The following is a 15,160-nucleotide window of genomic DNA, read 5'->3' as shown; positions in this document are numbered from 1 at the left end:
ACTTTAATTAAACTGTACTAAATATAACTATCTGACTGCTGTACTTGTGATATTGCACAAATTATTAATCCTTGAACTCACATTTATTTAACCATACTTACCTGTCCCCGATTTGTGGTCCCATTGTCCCACTATCTTGCTCCGTATCTTTTGTTGGGCGGAGCTACCTGATGTCACCGCTGCTGTTTTTCTGTTGTGCGGAGCTGCGAGCAAGCTTGGGGAAACAGCAGCGGTGACATCAGGAAGCCCCGCCCCTGCCCTAAGCCCACCGCTGGAATGGAAGATATTGAGCAAGATAGTGGGACAAGGAGACCACGGAACTGGGACAGGTAAGTATTATTGTCATCAGTGTCACCCCACACTACACACCTGTACCAACCGGTTAGTGAGGGTAACACTGATGACAGATTTCCTTTATTTTTAATGCCCATTAAAAAAAAAGGTATTGCAATAAAAATTTGGTGTGCAATGTGGGTGACGATGATAACCATACTTACCTTTTAAAAAAAAACAGTAGCCAAAAAAAATATATATATATTATATATGTTTCTGGTATCTCCAAATGGTTGTAAACCCTGACTAAGGGCTTGTGAAATGCCTGAAATGTGTCAGTTTTTGATCAATAAAGATTCAAGTTTAACACTGTAAAAGCCGGATAAATCTGTTCATTTGTAAGAGGATGAACTGTACATTGACTATAGTGGAGCGGGCCCCAGAAAAAGGAAGGGTATATAGAGTTGACTTTGGAAAGAGTATAAAGGTAATATGTGAAAGGGCGGCAGGGTATAGGAGTGGCCTGGGGAAGGGCTGAGTATAAAGTAACTTGAGGAAGGGTAGAAGATAAATGGTTTAGGTGGAAAATGACAGGGGCTAAGTAGAAATGGGCGGTGGGGGAGAAAGTGACAGGAGGTTAAATTAGAGAACAAGGGTTGTGGATATAGGGACTATATAGCGTTGGGTTGTATAGGATGATACGATTGACATTAGAAAAAAGTATTTAGGGTAAAAAACATCAGGGGCTCAAAACTGGTCTGGTGATACAAGTAATGTGCGTGCTAACCTATAGAGCAGTGGTCTTCAACCCGCGGACCTCCAGATGTTGCAAAACTACAACTCCCAGCAGGCCCGGACAGCCAACGGCTGTCCGGGCATGCTGGGAGTTGTAGTTTTGCAACATCTGGAGGTCCGCAGGTTGAAGACCACTGCTATAGAGCGTTAGTACTCCACCTCATGGTATGGACTTAGGGAGTGCTGATGGTCAATGGGTCAAGGTGGCGCAATAGCAGTGTCCCGATACCTGTGTTCCACCTACATTCTCTGTGAGATTGTCATGTGGCTTAGAATACCTACTCCTAACTGCATACATCTGTATATGGGACACTATGACTTAAAGGGGTACTCCGGTGGAAAACTTTTTTTTTTTTTTTTTTAAATCAACTGGTGCCAGAAAGTTAAACAGATTTGTAAATTACTTCTATTAAAAAATCTTAATCCTTCTAGTACTTATTAGCTGCTGAATACTACAGAGGAAATTCTTTTCTTTTTGGAACACAGAGCTCTCTGCTGACCTCACGATGCACGGTGCTCTCTGCTGACCTCTGCTGTCCATTTTAGGAACTGTCCAGAGCAGCATATGTTTTCTATGGGGATTTTCTTCTATTCTGGACTGTTCTTAAAAATGGACAGATATGTCAGCAGAGAGCACCGTGGTCATGATGTCAGCAGAGAGCTCTGTGTTCCAAAGGAAAAAAAAAAAATTTCCTCTGTAGTATTCAGCAGCTAATAAGTACTAGAAGGATTAAGATTTTTTAATAATAGTAATTTACAAATCTGTTTAAACTTTCTGGCACCAGTTGATTTAAAAAAGAGAAGAAAAAAAATTCCACCGGAGTACCCCTTTAACTTCCAAAACTGTTTTTATACATTGCCATATTAGCCTACACTGAGTTATAATAAGAGGTGCAGGTAAGTCTACTTTAAATGGTACCTCTCGTCAAAAAAACTTTTAACATATTATAGATTAATGTATGCAGAATAACTTTACAATTGCATGTTATTAAAAAATATGCTTCTTTCTATCTAATTTTCCACTTTGAAGAAATGACCACTAGGGGTCTCCCTACCAGTCGTGGCAGCAAGCATTTCAGACTCATGCTGGAGTCCTAAACACTAAGAGCTGCCAGTCTGCTTTGTTCACAAAGGAGAACACTCAGAGCTGCCAGCCTGTTTTGTTCACAGCCTGTTTGGCTGTGAACAAAGCAGGCTGGCAGCTCTGAGTGTTTAGGACTCCAGCATGAGTCAGAAATGCTTGCTGACAGGACTGATCGGGAAAAATACAATAGAAAGAAGCATATTTTTCATTAACATGCTATTGGAAAGTTATTCAACATTCATTAATCTAAAATATATCAAAAGTTTATTTGATGAGAGGTGCCCTTTAAAATGAATTGAAATTTCTCTTTTCTGATTGGTCTAACCGAATCTTCCGGAATGTGAACTAGCCTTGGGTTACCAGGTAGCCCCCCACATTATAACATTTCTACCGTAATACTCACTGTAAGACTTCTTGTGGGATGATCAACCGGTTGAACCTCAGATGCTCTCGAAGGTCACTCAGGTGATTCATGTACTGAACCTTCTTGCCGAACTTGTGACTGTATAAAACAAGACAAGAGTCACTTTCTAGGGAGTTCATGAATCTTATCGAACTTCCGCCGCTCTCAGCCGAGGCTTTCCCCAGAAGGGGTTAATGTCATCACCCCGAGCGGAGCAGGTTTCCAAACATGATTAATTTATCAGCGGTTGGCACGGGGAGATTACTACGTTATATCTTGTCGCACCTATGGAGTTTGTCATTTTCGCTGAATATAATTTTCGAGGAGGGAAGCAAGAAGCAAGATGAAAGAGCTACGGACGGTAGAACGGTTCCGGAATGCTGAGTGTTCCACATTACGCCATGGAGATGGCTGATGATCTTATCACACCCAACGCTTGGCTTGAGAAAAAGAAAATAATTACATAGGAACCTATGGGAGAAAGTAAATGAAAGGACCGTGGAACGGTTTGTTTGCTTGCGCAATTCCAAGCCGATTACATCGCTGCCAAGAAAGGAGGGATAACAAGGAAAATCTGGATAAAGTTTTGATTGAAGTAGGTATCTAAAAGGACTATCATAGAATGGGCACCCATTTTAAAAGGGGTATTCCGGGCAAAAACATTTTATCCCCTATCCAAAGGATAGGGGAAAAGATGTCTGATCGCGGGGGGCCCACTGCTGGGACCCTCCGCATTCAATGCGGGAACTGCATTTCTAGTTTTGGAAACCTCCGGGTTTCCGGGACTGGGGACGTGATGTCATGCCACGCCCCCTCCATTCATGTCTATGGGAGGGGGCGTGACGGCAGTCACGCCCCCTCCCATAGACATGAATGGAGGGGGCGTGATGTGACATCACGTCCCCAGTCCCGGAAACCTGGAGTTTTCCAAAACTAGAGACGCAGTCCTTGCATAGAATGCAGGTGCTGCAGGGAGATCGCGGGGGGTCCCAGCAGCGGGACGCCCGCGATCAGACAGATAAAATGTTTATTCCCAGAATACCCCTTTAAGCCAGAAAGGCATGGCTCCTGTTCTGGTGGACCCGGTGTGTCCATGCATTAATGGATGGCCAGTCATTTGGGCAGCCGCCATGTAATGCTCCTTTTGCTGTGTCCACTTGCTTGGAGACTCGATGACTTCTCCTCCGCTCTTCCTGCCACCACTATATCTCCTTCTACAATGCCAATGCTGGATCAAGAAACCCCTATTGGGCAGACTAGATGGGCCAAATGGTTCTTATCTGCCGACACATTCTATGTTTCTATCCTTCTCAAGCTGCATGGTGGTGACGTCAGGCGCAACAACCAATTCATAGGACATGCCGCCATAAATTTCTTGCCTACTGATGTGGTTTATTCCCTCGTGCTACTAATCCTGATTGAACCTGATCATGACCTCTTGATCATGAACATTACTCCTGCCCCCTCTTGGGATTATTCAGTTGGCCCTCTTGACCCTTTCTGACTTTGTGCCTGTCTCATTCTCTGGCCTGTCTCATCCTGACTGCTCTCCTGGTTACCACTCTTGGCCCAGTTCCTGACTACCCTACTGCTGCATCAGCACTACAATCCGTTACTATCCTGGGGACCGCAACTGGAGAATGTGTAGGGGCAAATCCATTCTTCTTTGCATGGAAAAAAATTGAACCTATCACACCTAAATGAAGTCCCTGACACAAGGAGAAGGCTGCTCAGACAGTCACTGTATCATTGGCTGGGATAGGTCATCAATGGGGCCAAGAACTGGGGTAGCGAGCATTGCCGAGACAGTACAAGGAAGTGGTCGTCGGTAGGGCCTGGGCATTGTCAGAATGGTAGCATACTGGGGGGATGCTGAGGGGAGCATTGGTAAGTAAAAAAATTTGGGTACAGAATGAGCCATTTTAGTCAAGTACAATACTAGTAACTATATTACAGAAAATATAATGACCCAACAATGACGGTCGAATATGCTTAGATAGCATACCCACTAATTTGTATATTCACAAACATCACAACGCAGTCTATACAGATAGTGTATTCACCTTATGACTGGTTTGAATATCTTCCACAAGACCTTGATGAAGTTGGTCGGATGAACCACATACAAAGCCTTCAGATTCTTCTTGTACCTAGTAGGACAAAGACACCATTTCCAATGTTACCTGTGGTGTGCAATGGAACTGTGGTATCTTCTTGCTAAAAGAGTGTGGTCCTGAAGGTCGGGATCCTACTTCGTGAAGTATATGAATCCTAACAGTGTCTATGGATAGTGGTTGTCCTAATGGAACAACAACACCTTTAACGGGCCCTCTAGATATGTCCTAAGAGTCCTCTTTTTGTATGTTATATAATTCTATGGTCTTCTGAAGGGAAGCATTATGCTGGCAGGGCTTGTGAGAGTGTGAACTCGCTGATGGTTTTCGTGAAGGCACTTGGTGCTCCTTGAGGCTTGAATGCCCCCTGAGGAAGCTCGAAGGAGCGAAACATATGTAGGGGTTGAGCATATCCCTTGGTAAGGCCTATTATATCATGTGGTACTGGTAATATTGGTTTGATTTACTTTTGCATTATATCCTTTTTACTTCTATTTACTATTTGTTGCACTATTGCTTATTGGATGAGTCTCTCTACCTGGACTGTTACCTTACATGTCGTCACGGCTTACCTTGGCATTTGCTATCCATGATTTTATCTTACTGTGCCATCTTTTAAGTATTTTTTATGTATGTTTGTATTTGTCTAAATAAAGATTGTTACAATTTCTATCACTATTTTCTTTGGTTCCTAGTAATTATTCTTTTGGTGCTCATATTTAAAAGGGGTTATCCAAGGAAAAACTTTTTTTTTTTTTTTTTTTTATCTATCAACTGGCTCCAGAAAGTTAAACAGATTTGTAAATTACTTCTATTAAAAAATCTTAATCCTTTCAGTAGTTATGAGCTGCTGAAATTGAGTTGTTCTTTTCTGTCTAAGTGTTCTCTGATGACACGTGTCTCGGGTAGAAGCAAATCCCCATAGCAAACCTATTCTACTCTGTGCAGTTCCCGAGACAAGCAGAGATGTCAGCAGAGAGCACTATTGCTAGACAGAAAAGAACAACTCAACTTCAGCAGCCGATAATTATTGGAAGGATAAAGATTTTTTAATAGAAGTAATTTACAAATCTGTTTAACTTTCTGGAGCCAGTTGATATATACAAATAATTTTTTCCCTGGAATACCCCTTTAAAGTATATTACTAGCCCCTAATTTTCCCTGAAAGGGTCTTCGTCCCCACAGGATGTTTTTTGGAGTATAGACATTCCGCAGTGTGAACATAGCCTTACAGTGATTTTGTCCTATAATGTGCCATGCACCTATGTGTCCACCACACGATCGGGACACAAGTCAACATATGAAATGTAATGCAACTTTAGCGCCATAACATGATCCAAGGTCATATTAGGATAACCAAATACTTCTATACAGTCGTTGTAGTCGACAATAATCCTATGGCCGAGCTTCCCGTCGTAGGGCTATCACATTCGGCTCCATTATTCCCGTCTCACTTTGAAGACATTACATCTGAGATTTGTGGTTTTGCGGTATCACGGTGACAGTGAAATTATATTTTATCAAAAAGTCTCTATGAAGTCTCGAGGGCTGTGATTTCCAGATTCATGTAACAGAACAGGCAGCAAAACAGACCGGCACAAAAGAGGCCATCAAAGCCTTTCACGGAAAATGCTGGGTGTGCTAATAGTATTCCATCCCAATAAGATGAAATGCATTGTCTGACAGCTCGGTACATAAGGCAGCGCCAGATACTGATCTGCATTCTTATCAGATAGAAGAAATAGTATAATGGAGAAACCGTAAAGTGGATAAATAAAAAAGGGTTGAAAGGCCATCTCCACCCAAGCTACACGGAAGATACTGCTCCGCATACTAGACTATAGGCAGCTGCAGGATGCTAACGCTAAAGCTCTGTATCCAATAAAAGGAGCTAGGACTTTTTTTTTTTCCATGCGAAAATTCATAATGAAATTCAAATAATGCGCATGCACCATTATATCTTCCACCTAAAAGAAGGGAGGGATCAGTGTCCAGTCTGGAAGTGCCGATATTTGCATAAATATTTGCATTAAAAAAAAAAAACGAATATATATCATTATATTGTAAATATTCAATAACTTGCAAAGTGCCGATATTCGTGGTAAAGATTCGCATTTCAAATATTCATACTCAACACTGTTTGGCTCTGCAATCTGGACCTTCCATTATAACAGCAGTCTGCCTGTGTAGTCTGGATCTCCCCCCATAACAGTAGCCTGGCTATAGAGTCTGAAGCTCCCCCTAGAACAGCAGTCTGGCTGTATAGTCTGGAGCTCTCCCAAAAACAGCAGTCTGGCTGTGTAGTCTGGAGCTCTCCATAAAAAGGCAGTCTGGCTGTGTAGTCTGGAGCTCCCCCAAAAACAGCAGGCTGGATGTGTAGTCTGTACCTCTTTCCTTATAACAGAAGCCTGTGTGTGTGTAGTCTGCAGTTCCCCCCAAAAACAGCAGTCTGGATGTGTAGTCTGTACCTCTTTCCTTATAACAGAAGCCTGTGTGTGTGTAGTCTGCAGTTCCCCCCCAAAAAAACAGCAGTCTGGATGTGTAGTATGGACCTCCCTGGAAAACAGCAGTCTGGTAGTGTAGTCTGGGTCTCCCTCTTATAACAGTAGCCTGGCTATATAGTCTGGAGCTCCCCCTATAACAGCAGAAGGCATAGCTAAACTGTGTTGTCTGGACTCCCCTATATAAAAGCAGTTTAGCTATGCCTTCTGGACTGTCCCCTAAAACAGCAGTGCGGCTCTGTAGTCTGGATCTCCTTATATAACAGTAGTCTGGCTGAGTAGTCTGGACCTCCCCTATGATAGCCGTCTGATGACTCCCAGCTTACTTTCGGTCAAAGGCCTTATAGGCGCTCTGTAGCCAGCTCAGCGAAGGCTTATTGCGACTGTTCAGACCATAATGAAAATAGACGACTGTGTAGTCATTCTCCACGTACTGGTCTAAGGTGTGTTTCAGATATCTGAAAGAAAAAAATTATGAAAAGAGTTAATACGTCTGAAAAAAAAAAAAATAATAATCACAACGCACCCGCACCTATTACATGCCAAAATGACTATCCTGCTTCTTCTCAGTCCAGGGATGAGATCCCCCTCAAAGTCTTCCAATTGGGCAAAATTTCAATGATTTGTCACCAAGAGGTACACTACCCAAAAGTAGCCTCAGAGCCTTTTTTATAGGTCAATAGGGGAAGCACTTTTACACCATCTTGTGGCAAGATCTAGAATCTAATCAGACCTCACCTGTAATCATTTACAGGGCTGTTGCAAGGTTTTTTGCCACCCTAGGCAAAAGCTAATTTTGCCGCCCCCTTGACTCCGCCCATTGGCCTGCCCTTTGACACACCCCACCTTACTACGGGGGTGACACACTGTAACAAACCTCCACCTCATGCTGTTGCCTGAGCAAGTGGTTCAGATGCTGGTTGTCTAACTTTCTTGCAACAGGCAGAGCGGCGCCCCCATCAAAAGAGCGCTCTAGGCGGCTGCCTATTTTGCCTATAGGCAGAGCCGGCCCTACATATCTGCCTGAGACATAACTGCCTGCCGAGTCTTGCAGAAATCCGACATTTCTATCTGGATGCTTTATATTTGTTGACATTAAGTGTGTAGTGCCCATAACCTATGAACCCACACTAAACAACGGAGCAACGCTGAGGTCATAGAGTAATACACAAGGGGGGAGATTTATCAAAACCTGTGCAGAGGAAGAGTGGCGCAGTTGCCCATAGCAACCAATCAGATTGCTTCTTTCATTTTCCACAGGCCTCTAAAGAGGCCTGTGGAAAATGAAAGAAGCAATCTGATTGGTTGCTATGGGCAACTGCATCACTCTTCCTCTGCACAGGTTTTGATAAATCTCCCCCAATATGTTCCTTCAGATGTCGTATTATAAAAACTAATATGACAAAAATTAACGAGTGGGGTTTCAAGACATTTTTGTAGAAAAAAAAAAATAATCATACAAATTCATTTATGTTCAATTTGCAGAAAACAAAGGTTGACACGGCGCAGATCTTCACGCTGCGCATCACATGCTCCATGTGACATTTTACTGACATGAAAGCCATTAGAGGATACAGGTTTGTACTTGGCGCCCCGGGCAATAATCTGTAACATGTCGAAGCTTTGCCAAGATTGATAAAAAAAGAATTAAAAAAAATATCAACCTAAATTCCTGGAAAAGTTATAATGTAAAGCGGAGGTCACATGTAATGGAAGTTCTGGTGGGATTAAGGTCTAAATTTGGTATCTCCAGAACATTGTAGGGGTTGTTTTCTTCTACAAAAAGTGCCATGGGTTGAGCATGGCATTGAAGTTTAGTATTTAGTTTAGAGATTGGAGTTGCAATACCACACACAACCCATGGACAGGTGTGGCGCTGTTTCATCTAAACCTATATGACCCCTCTACTGGAGTGGCCCTCTGTGCGAGTGGCTGCTGCCCATGGCGAAATCAACGAAAGTGCTATGTATAACTTTTGCGTAGTTCAGCTTTTTGATCTTTTTTTTTTCAGCTTTTTGATGTGACCAAAACTCATTTAGGAGTTTTGGTCATTTTTTGCATTTACGCTATTGACGCAGGATCGGGAATGTGAGCATTTAATAGTGTGTACGATTCTGCATGCTGCGATACCAAATATATGTGTTTATCATTTTTAGTTTTTTTTTTTCCATTTGAACAGGGGCTGATGACTTTTTTTTTATAGGGGTACTTTATTTATTTTTTATATTTGAAAACATTTTTGTAATGTAATGTAATGCATGTTGCATTGTGTCCAGTTGACAGATCGGTACCCCACAATTTAATCATGGGGGTGCCGATGGGAGCACTGGACACCTGGAAAGCACATCAAAAGCTGTTTAAAAGCTCTGATACTGGCTGATCACTTTTGCTCTTCGCATTTCAACTCTGTGCCGCCCCTGGTCTGACAACAGGTGGCGCCACCTGAGGCTGCATTTCAAGTGACCTTGTGACAAGATACGTCCATAACTTGGCTGATCGGTAGTACTCACCCTTGTGTGCTCTATCTGCAATCTATTGTGGAACCTGGCAGCAAGTGTTCAATTCCCCTGCAGTGCCACCACAGGTGAATTAAGGAATGACATAGTTTTCAATTGAATCAATGACTCTCTTTGTAGCTATTCACTGCTGGGGCTAATAGATACGAGTACTAAACATTGAGTTTAGATAGAACAACAAGAAGCTTTGTCTAAAATATACCCCATGCTGATCCCACCTACCTGTACTGATCATGATTAGAGATGAGCGAACTTACAGTAAATTCGATTCGTCACGAACTTCTCGGCTCGGCAGTTGATGACTTATCCTGCGTAAATTAGTTCAGCCTTCAGGTGCTCCGGTGGGCTGGAAAAGGTGGATACAGTCCTAGGAAAGAGTCTCCTAGGACTGTATCCACCTTTTCCAGCCCACGGGAGCACCTGAAAGCTGAACTAATTTATGCAGGAAAAGTTATCAACTGCCGAGCCGAGAAGTTCGTGACGAATCGAATTTACTGTAAATTCGCTCATCTCTAATCATGACCAATCATGACTGGTGAATGACCATTTACCTGATAATTTGCTTCTTATTTACAATACAACATTCGTTTCCAAACTGTGGGCAAGCAGCTTTTGCTAAACTACAACTCCCAGCAAGCCCAGGACATGGGAGTTGTAGTTTTGCAAAAGCTACCGGCCCACAGTTTGGAAAATGCTGCTATAGCATAAAATTGTGTTACAAATACTATAACTTACTCCAGGAGTCGGACGTGATCAATCTCGTGACAGGGAGGGAGACGGCAGCAACTGAACGTGATCACTTTTCTCCCCGAGTTATCATCACCTGGAAGACAAAATATACGATCATATCAAAGACAGATCGATTACTAGTTATTCAGGCAGTCTCCCGAGACCCGTAAAGTAACTTGCATTACGGCAGACATTGAGGTGTTACGGAAGGGTAAGGGTTAAAACATTGGTCTGTTCTGTGTAAGATTAAGTGGATCATTGGTCACATGATACACTCTCACCAGCTAGTTTCTATGCAGAGGTTTCTGGAAAGGCTGAGAAAAGTTGTTCCCTAGTTCAAGCCCCTCTCCCCCCCAGAGGGCTGGACCCAAAAAAAACAGGGAGTAAGCAGTCGCTTACCAACTCGGGTTGTGTAACTAGATACACAACAATGGACAGCACTTGTAGAACACTCAGGTATCCCGTCCGCAGCCTCCCTAGTATAAAATAGAAAACAAAGCCAGACTTCAAAGGGAGTTAGGATTGCAGCGGCGCTGACCGGGTGGATACAATTCAGGTGCAAGGACTTTAAACAGAACACTTTTTATTATCCAAGATGCAACGCGTTTCACTGCGCAAGCGCAGTGAAACGCGTTGCATCTTGGGTAATAAAAAGTGTTCTGTTTAAAGTCCTTGCACCTGAATTGTGTCCATCCTGGTCAGCACCGCTGCAATCCTAACTCCCTTTGAAGTAAAGGGACCCGGCATTGCCGTGGCTCTGCGCGGCTAATGCGAGTGTCGTCAACCTCGTTGAGGTGGACACGCCCCTTCCATACAGCATGAATGCTGCATCTCTGCTTCTCCCATAGAGATACATAGAGGGGGCGTGTTGTCCACCTCAGTGAGATCGAGAACACTCGCATTAGCCACGCAATGCCGGGTCACCGTACGGTAGATCACAGGGGGGGGGGGGGGTCCCAGTGGTCAGGGGATAATGGTCAAGGAGTACAAATCTTCTTTAAGGCCATGTTCACACCTCGGAATTTCCGTGCGGAATTCCGCTTGAAATTCAACGCAATTCTGCTGTGCTGTGCACACGGCAGAATTTCCATGCCGGATGTTTCCAGCACGGAAATGGACAGAGACGTCAGCAGAGAGCACTGTGCTCGTGATGTCAGCAGAGAGCTCTGTGTTCCAAAAAGAAAATAATTTCCTCTGTAGTATTCAGCAGCTAATAAGTACTGGAATGATTAACCATTTTTAATAGAAGTGATTTACAAATCTGTTTAACTTTCTGCCACCAGTTGATTAAGAAAAAAAAAAAAAAAGTTTTACACTGGAGTACCCCTTTAAGGGACTACTACCCCCCCCCCCCCCAAATAACCCCATTACTGTTCATATTCTCCTTGTGCGCACCACAATGTATCAGCATAAAGGCTGAAATATTTGGTATTCAGATTCATCTACTCCAAAACTTTCCACGTATGACATTTACATCCAAAAGAAAAGAATCCTCGAAGATCCACAGGGGACAGAATATTTTGTCAAGGCCTTATCCTATGAGTCTTGTGTGGGTGCTGTATGTGTATTCTTTGTGTGGTAAAGGAGCACTCTGTTTTTCTTGCCCATATCATGTACACTCATCATCAATAGTCCTTCAGTGCCACTTGTTTCATCCCAGCACACCTGCATCCATGTGTTTCATAATTGAAACTGGGTCATGTGACCACCAGCCTGACTTACAGGAAATCATAGTGCTTAAAGGGGTACTCCGGCGCTAAGACATCTTATCCCCTATCCAAAGGGGGACCCCCGTGATCTTGCACGCAGCACCCCATTACCATCAGCCCCGGAGCATGTTAGCTCTGGGTCTGATGACTGGCAATCACGGGGCCGGAGCATTGTGACATCACACTCCGCCCCCCTCAATGCAAGCCTATGGGAGGGGGCGTGACAGATGTCACGCCCCCTCCCATAGGCTTGCATTGAGGGGGCGGAACGTGACGTCACAATACTCCGGCCCCGTGATCGCCAGTGATCAGACCCGGAGCGAACATGCTCCGGGGCTGATGGTAATGGGGTGCTGCGTGCAAGATCACGGGGGTCCCCCTTTGGATAGGGGATAAGATGTCTTAGCGCCGGAGTACCCCTTTAATGCGTCAGAGGAAGTGGTCAATTCTGGGTGACCTCCAGTGAACTACAGGATGACATCATCGCTCTTGCTACCTCCCAGCTCTCTCTCTTTGAGATTGGTATAGATAGTAGTTACTCACCTCCCCTCCATCTGTATACTGCTGCTGCTTTCTCTATGGGATCAGAATATATAGTAGTTATGCACCTCACCTCCAGCTCTATCTGTATACTGCTACTGCTATATCCATGGGATCAGGATATCTAGTAGTTATAAACCTTCCCATCCAGCCTCATCTCTATGAGATCAGGATACATAGTAATTATCCACAGCTTCTAAGGCTGCGTTCACACATAGCTTTCTTTGCTGAAATTTTCTTCGTTTTTCTTTATGTAAAAATCTTTTGTTTTGTTTTTTGCCACAGTTGTGCAAATCATAGTAAAAAAATGTGTAATTCTTACAGTTGCAGCAAAACAACTGCCAAAATTTATGAAAAAATTTATTAAAAAAGTTTAGCATTCGAACATTGGGGGAGATTTATCAAAACCCATCCAGAGGAAAAGTTGCTGAGTTGCCTATAGTAAATTTCCCCCATAGTCTTAAAGGGGTACTCCGCTGCTCAGTATTTGGAACAAACTGTTCCGAACGCCGGAGCCGGTGCCAGGAGCTCGTGACGTCAGAGCCCTGCCCCCTCATGACCTCCCGCCCCCTCAATGCAAGTCTATGGAACGGGGCGTGACGGCTGTCACGCCCCCTCCCATAGACTTGCATTGAGGGGTGGGGTGTGACATCATGAGGGGGCAGGACTATGACATCACGAGCTCCTGGCACCGGCTCCAGCGTTCGGAACAGTTTGTTCCAAATACTGAGCAGCGGAGTACCCCTTTAAGACTATGGGGGAAATTTACTATAGGCAACTCAGCAACTTTTCCTCTGGATGGGTTTTGATAAATCTCCCCCAATGTTCGAATGCTAAACTTTTTAAATAAATTTTTTCATAAATTTTGGCAGTTTTGCTGCAACTGTAAGAATTTAAAGGGGTACTCCACCCCTAGACATCTTATCTTATGGGATAAGATGTCTAATCGCGGGGATCCCAGCTCTGGGGACCCCCTCAATATAGCATGCGGCACCCACCTGTTTCTTGTCCAGAAGTGCTTGAGGGTCTGGGTCCCGACCACAGGAACGGAAATCCGCGACGTCACAACTCCGCCCCTGTGTGACATCACGCCCCGTCCCCTCAATGCAAGTCTATAGGAGGGGGAGTGACGGCCCGAACTTCCGTTCCCGTGGATGGGACCCAGACCCTCCAGCACTTCCGGACAAGAAACAGGTGGGTGCCGCATGCTATATTGCGGGGGTACCCAGCGGCGGGACCCCCGCAATCAGACATCTTATCCCCTATACTTTGGATAGGGTATAAGATGTCTAGGGGTGGAGTACCCCTTTAAGACTTCACTTCTTTATAAAACACCTCAATAGTGATTATAGGTGAAATCACTTTCACCTTGTAGCAATTTGTCTCTCAAAAATATTTCTCTTTAAAAAAAAAAAAAAAAAAAATTAAACATAAAGGAAACGCATCAAAAATGCACATAGTGTGAACTGACACCAACCCACCTATTAGTTTAATCAGCTCACCTAGATGACCTGGGTTAATCCGGTGGTATAGGGCAGTGAAATGGTTAAAGGTAAGATCCCCGTGCTTCAGTCTTTGGGGGCTTCTTAGGGTCTTGGATAGTTTCACCCCCCCCCCCCCCCCCCCCCACCCCAAACCAGACCTGGAGTCAATCCTTTGAAAGCGAATCATATACCGCAATATCCCTTACTCCAGTCCACACTCGCCGGGCTTGTAACGTCTACTCGATAAACAACAAAGTATTGAGAATATCAAAGCCGCTTGTTATCCCAGCACCACAGAGGTTAATGAAAACAAACTATTTTTGGTGGTTCTGCGCAGGTTCCCGGGCTTTGATCTGAGCTCGCCGAAAAACGAAAAATCTTTCTAGCTTCAAAGGCCATTACCAGGCGGGAGGCTTGTTTGGATTACATGTAAGAGGCTGCTAATCCTACAGGATACAACGCAAACATTCACCGGAGCCGGAGCGTCCATAGTAGGTATAGGAGAATGCTACACCGGGGCGACAGCACAGTACGCAACCAGAATATTACAATTCCTGGATTTTACTGCCATCCATTTAAAGGGGTACTCCAAAGGAAAACAAATGTTTTCGAATCGAACAGATTTGTAAATTACTTCCATTTAAAAATCTTAATCCTTCCAGTACTTACCAGTCTGATGACAGTGACACCTCTGTCCGTGTCAGGAACTGTCTAGTAGAAGCAAATCCCCATAGGAAACCTCTCCTGCTCTGGATGGTTCCTGACACAGACAGAGAGCACTGTGGTCAGCCTAGAAAGAACTACACAACTTCCTCTGTAGCATACAGCAGCTGATGAAGGAGATGATAGTCCTATAGTGTGAAAAACAAAAACAAATTCTCCTAATCCGAGTTTATCGTGCATGAGGTTCGGTGCTTGTCAGGACTCACCAGCGACGTGGATGATGCCATGGCGGGCGATGTCATAATATGGGTGACATATACTGACGTCATCCGCTTCTGTGGTCGGAGAA

The 15,160-nt window shown here is 44.0% G+C and overlaps 1 protein-coding gene across 3 annotated transcripts in view; it reads right to left on the bottom strand.

Moving 5' to 3' along the window:
* ARHGAP8 (Rho GTPase activating protein 8) overlaps positions 1-15,160 on the bottom strand; it is an 86,820-nt gene that overhangs the window by 35,925 nt on the left and 35,735 nt on the right. For all 3 annotated transcript variants that reach the window (XM_056517439.1, XM_056517441.1, XM_056517442.1), the window contains 5 exons: positions 15,078-15,160; positions 10,422-10,509; positions 7,497-7,628; positions 4,619-4,705; positions 2,556-2,654 (listed from right to left, as the gene is read on the bottom strand). The exon at positions 15,078-15,160 is cut by the window's right edge and continues 52 nt beyond it. In XM_056517439.1, the coding sequence (XP_056373414.1) occupies positions 2,556-2,654; positions 4,619-4,705; positions 7,497-7,628; positions 10,422-10,509; positions 15,078-15,160 (489 nt within the window). The remainder of the gene's footprint in view (positions 1-2,555; positions 2,655-4,618; positions 4,706-7,496; positions 7,629-10,421; positions 10,510-15,077) is intronic.

This window comes from Hyla sarda, chromosome 4 (genome assembly GCF_029499605.1).
Source record: "Hyla sarda isolate aHylSar1 chromosome 4, aHylSar1.hap1, whole genome shotgun sequence".
Taxonomy (NCBI): Eukaryota; Metazoa; Chordata; class Amphibia; order Anura; family Hylidae; genus Hyla; species Hyla sarda.
Note: the sequence above shows the minus strand (reverse complement) of the source record. Positions and strands in the feature narration are given on the sequence as shown.